General features: G+C 33.2%; 1 protein-coding gene across 1 annotated transcript; it reads left to right on the plus strand.

Annotated features, from left to right (window-relative positions):
* The first annotated feature begins 3539 nt into the window (after window positions 1-3539).
* On the plus strand, window positions 3540-4471 carry LOC137775397 (olfactory receptor 9S13-like). Its single transcript, XM_068561223.1, is given in 2 exon segments — window positions 3540-4236; window positions 4239-4471. Coding segments are annotated over 2 exon segments (930 nt in total).
* Window positions 4472-10062: the final 5591 nt, after the last annotated feature.

A 10062-nucleotide genomic window follows, 5' to 3' on the forward strand; every position in this document is an offset into this window, starting at 1 on the left:
TATTTCCACATCTATTCATGAAAGAATAACTACTATAAGATCTGCCTTCCATTACAAAGTTAAACTCTGTAGAAATTATATGAACTAACCACTTTTAGATATTGTCCAATAATAATAAGCTGTGAATGACTGTAATTCCCGAGCAAAAGGAAATACTTCAAGAAGATTTTAAACATGAATACAAAGCAATGGAAACAAATTAAACATAAGCATGGAGTTAAAGGGGAAAAAAGTAACATTCAGTAATAACTGAGAAAATATTACAAATATAATTGGAAAAGGAGGGGCCAGAAAAGTATTAGAAACTATAATGGGCAGAGTTTTTTTTTCAAAGTGGATGACAACTCTAGACACAGAGATACAAGAAAATTCACAGAAACCCAAGCAGGAGGAACAGAAAGGAAACCGAATGAAGGCATGTGAGGATAAAATTTCTGAAAATGGGTGAAAAAGAGAATATTGTCAAAGCAGCAAGAAGGAAAAAGAAACATTACATATCCTCAAACAAAAATTAAAGCATAGACTTTTTGTCAGAAAAATTCAAACCAGAATACAATGGAATACCACCTTTAACGTGCTAAAAGAGAGGAGGAGGGGAGACCAAATGAAAACGCTATATCCAGGAAAAACATACTTTAGAACTGAAGGCAAAATAATAAACTGTTTAGATAAAGGAAAACTAATAGAATGCATTATGCCAAATTTGCACTATAAGAAACGTCAAACAAGTTTTTGTAGGTAAAGGGAAATATTAGGAGAAACTAGGATCTCAAGGAACATTTTGAAATGGAGAGAACATAACTGTGGAGTCTTAAAAAACTTTTATGTAAGATTTCTTCTTTCCCAACATGTTCGTTGAGGAATCTTTGTATATTCTAGAGTAGTGGTCATCCAACCATAGCCTGTGGGCCAAATCCTTGCACTCATCCATTTACCTATTGTCTATGGCTACTTCACACTATAAAGGCAGAACTGAGGTTGTAGGAACAGAGGGTATCCCTTTCTCTTTCAATATGCTCCTTGGAGTTTTTCTCTTTTTGGTTCTAGCACCTAGTGGGCAAACCGCACCATGGTCCCCAGTTTTGATGTGATTCCCAGGCTTCTGAGATCCTCTAACAGCACCTCTTCTTGTGCCTTGAAAAATTATAGATGGAGCTATGACTGCCTGATCTTGCTAATACCTATGTTACTTCAGAATCACCCCCATATTTCCCCCAGCTCTTCCATTGACTGTTTAGATTATTCTCTGTATTAATCTTAATACAAGCATGATGTATTTACAGTAGAGATAAGAAATGAGTTTCTAAAACTAAAGGTTGTAATTCATTCAAATGAAAAATCATGAACGTCCCTCTGTGTAAAGCATGAAAATTAAAAGAGAATCAAGTGCTTCTCATCCAAATGCGTTTTTTAAAATTATTTTGTTCTGTAAGTTGAACTTTAGTTCTTATGTCCTCTAGAGAAAGCTTCTAACTTTCTAACGATCTTGTGAGTTTACTAATAAATAATTTCTTCTCGCATTTTTGTTTTTGCATTATGATATAAAATACATTGTAGGTGAGAAAGGACTTACTCCCTGATGAATACCTTGCAGAGGGAATGCCCACCACCCTGGCTTCTCTCCCCGTCAGAGAATTTCTCTCAGGACCCATTTCAGGTATATTTGTTGGTTTAATCAATGAAAAGTACAGTAAACGAGAGAGAGAGAGAGAGAAACTACAATTTTTGCTAATACCTGTTCACCTTAGCAATTTGAGTCATGATCTTAACAGTGAGGAAATGCCTCCATGTTGCAGAAAAACTTCCTGTTAAACAAAGCTTTGCTTCTTTTCATACTTTGTTTCTTCATGAATGTGTTATACAGTACATATAGTAGAGGTTTTACTAAGATGAGAAGTAGTGTCCATTCTTGAGGATACATTTTATATTTAAGTTGTTTGTTCTCAATACTCTTCTCTTTTAGATAACTTTCTTTACATCATTCTTTTCAATTTTTCTGTTGAAACCAGAAACTTTATATAAAATATGAATTTTAAGGAATGTACTCATTTTGTAGCTGATAGCCCTGCCAGAGGTTATTTTGACCATTCCTCTGCCTCCTAAAATCTCTCAGTCAACATTTCTATTAACCTTTAATTTTTTCAAAAAAATAGAAATTGTAACTGCACCAAGTTGATTTCAATATACTTTCATAGTCCCAACTAGTCTTAAAATAATGTCACAATTAATAAAACCATAGCAAAACCATAGCAAACAAAAATTATAAGAAACCTTATGAGATACTTTATACTTTAGATCATATATAATTTTATTTATTTACTATAAGTATATAATTTATATACAAAATTATAAATTTTTATAAGATTATAAAAGACATTTCTATAGTATGTGAGTTTTTATCATTTGTCAGTTTTCTTTTACATTTTATGATAGATTATTGAATAATAAACCACTATGCTGCTCAAGCTCATAACTCTAAATAAGCCTCTTAAATGTGTTTTTGTCTGAATTTCCCCATTCATAAAATTAGAATAAAAACTACTTCCTGTCTTTACCTCTCACTGTATTTTATCTAAGGACATTTTATAGTCATAATAGCATAAACCTAAATAAATATAGTGCAAGCTTGTTTAAATACATATTTTTTCTTTTGTAGCTATCTTTAAATTGTCCTATGTGCTTTCTATCCTTCATAGGCACAGATCTTTGTATTTCTAATTTGTCTGTTTCTGAAAAGACAGAAAAATCTCCGTCAAAGATCTTAGAATTCTCCACTTGCATTCCAATCTGCAAAATCCAATGTAAGCAAAAGGGAGAAGAAAGGAAGGAAGGAAGGGAAGCAATAAAAGTTTGATTTCATTGTGTTTAGCAAATATAAGCAAGAATCATTCTGTTTTTAGCAGACAAACTGTGCCACTAAGAGTGTATGTTACCATAGGGAAAAAAATAATCGAAGAAATCAGGATATGATGTTAATGTGTAAAAGCATCATGTTTTGTCGGGATCTGAAGTCTTTCTCCTAATATAAGAAAGATAGATACAATACTTATATACTATTTTTCTACAGTAGATAAGCTAATCATTTAAAATAAAACAAGACCATGAATTGAACGGATTTTATTCCAGGTAAAATCTTAAGTGGATTATAACGTCTGTGAGAAATGTCATCCACTAAAGGAGACAGCTTTCAACAGCAGTAAACTGATAATAAATCAAGGGGGGAAAAAAGGATCTTATTTCCAGATATTTTCTTAGAGTCTGCACTTTCCCAAAGCACAATTGGAGAGCAAATCTGCACTATTTTCTAAATAAGCATATTTGAAAAAGGATAACCAGTTAGATCTAACTCTTCACTAGGAAGACTTTTTTAAAATGGTAATCTCTTTATGTTCATTGGTGCTTTTTAAAATATTGGGAACAATACAATGTGAAATGGATTTTTTTCCATGCTGGTTCCTACTTATTTTTACTATGACAAGTATTCTGATCATTCATTTCTTTCATGTCACCATCTCTCCAGTTCTACCTATATCTCAGCTATGAAGAGTGAGTCTAATAGAAATTTCTCAGAGGTGACTGAGTTTATTCTGCTGGGATTCAGAACCCATCCAAAGCTACAGATCATCCTGTTTCTAGTGTTCTTACTGGTCTATGTGGTCACTGTGGTGGGAAATATCAGCATGATAATTGTCATTAAGATGGACTCTAGACTTCAAATGCCAATGTACTTCTTCCTTAGAAACTTGTCCTATTTAGATCTCTGTTACTCCACAGTCATTGCTCCCAAAACCTTAGCCAACTTCTTGTCTAATGAAAAGAAAATTTCTTACAAAGGCTGTGCAGTCCAATTTTTCTTCTTTGCCCTGTTTGTCACCACTGAGTGCTTTCTTCTGGCTGCCATGGCATTTGATCAATTCTCAGCCATTTGTTCCCTGTTCCTGTACCCTGTGCACATGTCCCAGAAAGTCTGTGTTCGATTGGTAACTGGCTGCTATATCTGTGGCTGCATCAACTCTGTAGTCCAAACAGGTTTCACCTTCAGTTTGCATTTCTGTGGGGAAAACAGATTGGACCACTTTTTCTGTGATGTCCCAGCCCTGGTCAAGATCTCTTGTGTCGACACCTTTGTGAATGAGATTGTACTGTTTATTCTGTCTGCTCTCATCATCACCACCACAACTATCATTCTGGTTTCCTATGCGTATTTCCTCTCCACTGTCCTAAAGACCCCCTCAACTGTGGCAGGAGTAAGACCTTCTCTACCTGTGGCTCCCATATAGCAGTGGTGAGTTTATTCTATGTGACTGTGTTCTTCATGTATGCCCAACCTGCGGCCATCTCCTCACCAGAGAAGAACAAGGTTGTAGCTGTGCTCTACATGCTTATAATACCAATGCTAAACCCTCTAATATACAGTCTGAGAAACAGAGATGTGAAAGATGCTGTGAAAAGAAAATTATACAGGAAATGATTCTCTCACTGATATTTGTAAAACTATTATATAATGGACAAATTGTGTTTTCTAAGGGTCTTAGTTACCCTTGTTTTTGTAAAATTACTACTATATCAAAGATATTTATATATCACAACAAATATTTTTCTGTTTTATAAAATATTTCTAATAATATAGGTGTATAGATCATTATTTTATTTGCTTAGAATGTATGAAAACATTGTATGTTCTCAACTTGTGATGTTATAATAATATTTTCATTTCAATATTACTTTGATTAGGGAGTAAATATTAAGAGCTTCTATTATTCATTAAAATAATATTATATCTGTGTGAATAATATTATAGTTCACACAGATATAATGACTATTCTTTAATTCAGGACAAAAAAACACTTTTTATTCTACAACGCAAGTAAACTGATATTCGTTTGGACAAGATAACTGCCCCATTGTGTAAGTGGCAAAATTGAATAGTAATGGTTGGTTACATAGAACACTTTTGATAAAAGGTCTATCCTTTTCCAAAGATCCAGGTTTTATTCTGAGGAGTATCATCCACAGAGTTGCTACTCCTATAAAACGGAGGCCCATAATATAGTATTTGAGGAGCAATTCTTCACATGGAAAATGTGTCAATAACGTTCTACCAATTTTTATTTCATAATTTTCTTCTTAATATAAAATGATATATTTTATAATAATAAAAGCTGATACATAAAAAAAAGGTCCTATATGCCATATATCATTTTTAATCACCATTTTCAAATGAGGAAATTGAGACTAAGCAACTTGGTGGAGCCAAAACTCTACACCAGTATGGCTCCACAATTCTAATTACCCAAATATATCTTCCAAAGCATGTGCATATTTTAAAAGTGTAATCTCACAACCTAGAAACAACCATTTCTTAATGGAGGTATCGATATGGAACCAGTCTGGGAACTATAACAAATTTGAGCATTCTCCTTTTATTATGTGTGTAAATAATATTCTGTGTTTCTATTTCAACATTTTAATCAATTTTTTTTTTTTTGGTGTACAGCAGTACAACATTTGCATACAATTCTATTTATTGGTCTTTTCTCTTTCAAATTATTATGTATATTTTGCACTGAAAATCAAATACTTTCTAATGTTAACTTTTATATATTATTTTAAAATATTGGTTAATATAAAATGCTTTTTCTATATGATGTGGACTGAGGTCTTTACCTCAAATTTTTTCTTCTACCAAGTAGCCAATTTTTCTAACATTTAAAAAATATAGAGAGGGACTTCCCTGGTGGCGCAGTGGTTAAAAATCTGCCTGCCAATGCAGGGGACACAGGTTCGAGCCCTGGTCTGGGAAGATCCCACATGCCGTGGAGCAACTAAGCCCGTGAGGCACAACTACTGAGCCTGCGTATCTAGAGCCTGTGCTCTGCAACAAGAGAAGCCACGACAATGAGAAGCCCGCACACCGCGATGAAGAGTAGCCCCCGCTCGCCACAACTAGAGAAAGCCCATGCACAGAAACGAAAACCCAACACAGCCAAAAATAAATAAATAAATTTATTAAAAAAAAAAAAAAAAAAAAAGCTTATCCAGCATGATCATACCTTGGTGAAGTGAGTCACACTAGCAAGCTAGCCTGAACCTGCATTATAAATATATATATATATATAGAGAGAGAGAGAGAGAGAGAGAGAGAGAGAGAGAGAGAGAGGAAATGAAAGTTTTTGCCCTCCTTTCTCTTCTTTTATTTCATTTCTTTAAAGATATGTGACTACTAAATAAGAATCCAGGAATCTAATCAAGCCAAATGTATTAATGGGAGTGAACCACTTGTTTTAAAATTTTATACACATGGTTTGTCACTGTTCTGACACTTACCCACGTCATGTCAGACCAGAAAGGTTAGTTCTTTCATTTCTCTTCCTCTCACACATGGGTTGTATTCAATTTCATAGTGGCAAGGTTTTTTTTCTCTTTGCCTTAACTAGTATTAATAATTGAATTTAGGCAGAATAAGAATTACTTCCAAGACCTCATGGCTTCCCCAAATGCTTTAGTTCAATTTGACACTCAGTTCCCACCAACTAAAAAAAAAGTTATACTTGCTTCCAATTTGCTACTGTTACTTCTGGCAAATAAATCCTACAGATAATTCATGATAGGATGCACAGCCAGGCAGGATCAAGAAATTACTGGTCTTCTAGTAAAATATTAGTGAATAGGGCCCAAATTACATCAAAATTTCTAATAAATAATAATCTATTTTAGTTTATGAAATTTATTGTTGTGATCATATAGTACATTTTATATATACTAGATGTATTTCAAATTTTTTGTTTTCTTCCATTGATTTGCTTGACTCTTTGTGCTGGTATAGCATCCTTATTGCACAATAGGATTTAATGCCTGATAGGGCTACATCTTTTTAAAAAATTTCTCAGCTAATATTACTTATTATTTCAGTGAACTTCAGAATTCTTTTGCATTAAAAATAATTCTTCTTTGCATTTTAGCAGACTCGCATTTAGTAAATCACTGATTTGTTTACAACCCTCATTTGTAAGAACAGGGTAAGAGTATTGCTTCTGATTATCAGAGAGGCTAGCTTTAGGGCCCTGTACTGCCACCAAGCACAGATTTTGAGAAATTTTTGAATGTCATTAAGGTTGAATGAACACTATCAGTTTCCTTACTTCATTCAGCCGATGTAAGGATTACATAAAATACTATAAATCAAGCTTCTGGCACAAGACGGTTTTCAATTAATAGTAGCTTCAACTATTATTATTACCATTATCATCATCTATTTTTAAATTTGTTTTTTATTGAGGCAACATTGGTTTGTGACATATTATTATATAAGTTTCACTTGTACAGCATTATATTTCTACTTCTGTACACTACAGCATGCTCACACCAAAAATTCAGTTTCCATCCATCATCATACAGTTGACACTCTTTACTCATTTCATCCTACACCCTCCTCCCCCAACCTGTTCCCCTCTGGTAACCACTATCTGTTCTCTGTATCTTCATGTTTCTTTTTGTTTTGTTGATTTGTGGCATCACCTTTTTTACAAGACTTAGCGATGAAAAAAAAAAAAAAAAAGACTTAGCGATGCTGTAGAGTTTCTATATTTGAGAGCCACAAGTTTTTCTGTAAACATATTATTATACATTTCATGTATTAGTTGCTATTGTGACAAAAATCTTCATTAGCTTTTGTTTCCTAATGGATAATTCGACCACTAAGAGCTTTAAAAATTACTGTGTATTTATTTTATATGAGCTCAACTTGCTAAACTTTCATTCAATACTTAGAATTTTTAAATTAAATATGGATTTGAGGCCTGCCTAGAAAAAGAGTTAAGTTTTGAAAACTTTCCATCAGCACTTTCTCAGAGTTGATATTAATGAAAAATACTTTCTATATATGTTAGGTACTGTATAAAGTACACATGTATTTCTTTACTCCTCAAGTCAGACTTATGGTGAAGGCAACATTATAGATATTAAATGTATAATTTATATTAATATGTCTTATGAGTATAGAAATTGTGTCTTAGAAGAGTTAAGTAATATGCTTGATGTCACATTGCCAGTAACTACCAAGGCCAGGGCTGGACCCTGGTCTTTCTGACTCCAAAGCCCATAGAGGTAAAGATTATGTGGCAGTGGCTCAGAGACAGTTTTTTGGGGTTTTGTTGTTTTTTTGTTTTGTTTTGTTTTTTCACACACACACTGTGCTTTATTTTTACAAGAGATAAATAAACTGACACCAAGCATTGTAAATGGATGACCACAACAAAAGCAACAATGACTGCAATTACCAAACACGAAACACACTCATACTATGTCATAATATTGACATTCAGTCCATCAGAGAGTTTTGTCCTCTATAGGTTTTCATGTTGTAAAGGTATTTGTTAACTAAAATGTATTAATAATTTTATTCACATCTCATTAACATTTACTTTCTTGATATATCATAAACTGAATGTGTTAAAGTATTGCTTGGGTTATTTTGGTCATTCTGTCCATTGCAATAATTTTTGCTTTATTGTATTATATAATATATGCCATTTAGTTACATATTTTATTAATATAGATTCATTTTTTGTCATATTTATAATTGCATTAGCCAGAATTCTACTTTATTTAATATCGATACGGCACTAGACTTATTTTAAAAATCTTATCCAGTATATATTATTAAAACATTAATTTAAAAAAATTTATATAGCTTTTTATAGCTGTGACTTTTTAAATCTCATCAATGGAGATTCAAACATATGCATATCAGAAAGGACAATTACCATAAATTAAACTATGAATGCAAGAAGAAATATTTTGTTAAAAATATGGTAAGCATTTGATAAAACTATTTGTAGATATGATTGAATACACAATCATATCTACAAATATGATTGAATCATAGGGTATTTCTCAACTTTAGAAGATAACAAGTCATCTCCAAACAGGTTTTCACAAATTATATTCCCATCATCAGCATATAAAATGCCACATTGATTCTCATCTTTGTCAAGAGCTGGTAGCAATCACATTAAAAATTTTTTTACACAATCATGGGTCATGATATCTCATTGTATACTTACTTCACATTTCCCTGATTTTACTGAAGGTGACAGAATATGCCAACCCCAAACATGCCACGTTGTCATAAGGATTATTTTGACCTAAAGGTACTTTAACAAAATGAGCAGGTGCAAGAGGGTCTCTGAGTCTCCTCTTTTTCTTCCTGGAAGCAGGAGATAAAACCCTCATGACGTTCTTATCATCAAGGATGGAGAATTGAGACTGAGAGAATTCTGTACAACACAGACCTTGTTAAAATAATTCTTAACTTGTTTTAGCCTCCCCACTTAGTTTAGTTACTTTTCCACAATTGACTCTATTTGTTCAACTTAGTATAAAGCATTTAGGATTTGCCACTTCTTTGGGTCTTCATGCCTTTTAAGTGCTCCTGTGTCACGTTAGACATATTAAATAAATTTGTATGCTTTTCTCCTATTAATCTATCTCATGTCAATTTAATTATCAGGCACAGGCAAAACCCTAGGAGACAGAGGTAAAATTTTGCCTCCTCTACATTATCAAGTGTGTTTTATGCCTTTTTTGAGTTGATACAATGATTTTTCCCCCTGTTTTCTATGAGTGTGGTGAACTACATTAGTTGATTTTCTAATATGAAACCGACTTTGCATTCCTGGGATATAATCAACTTCGTCATAATATTTTATGCTCTTTATATACTGCTGAATCAACTTCCTAATGCTTTAAATTCTACTTTAATATGATAGAAGGAGTTCCAAAGTATTTTTTTCCCTAAAAGTAAGTACCTAATTATTGTGAAGTCAATGATACGATCCAGGCAAGGACGTGCAGAACCGCTCAGGATTCCTGGAGGGTTCTTGCTACAGAAGCAAACGTTTCATGCAGCTGCAGTTTGCCGCCATCTGGTGGCTACTGTCAACTCTGACTAAATCTAAGGCAAAGATTCTAGGTACTGTGATAGAATGGAACTTCCAAAACGGTTAATTCCAATTACTTCCTAGTTACTTGGTTTCCATCCCCATCACATAGTCCTGAGGG

The sequence above is a fragment of the Eschrichtius robustus genome, chromosome 13 (assembly GCF_028021215.1).
Source record: "Eschrichtius robustus isolate mEscRob2 chromosome 13, mEscRob2.pri, whole genome shotgun sequence".
Classification (NCBI taxonomy): domain Eukaryota; kingdom Metazoa; phylum Chordata; class Mammalia; order Artiodactyla; family Eschrichtiidae; genus Eschrichtius; species Eschrichtius robustus.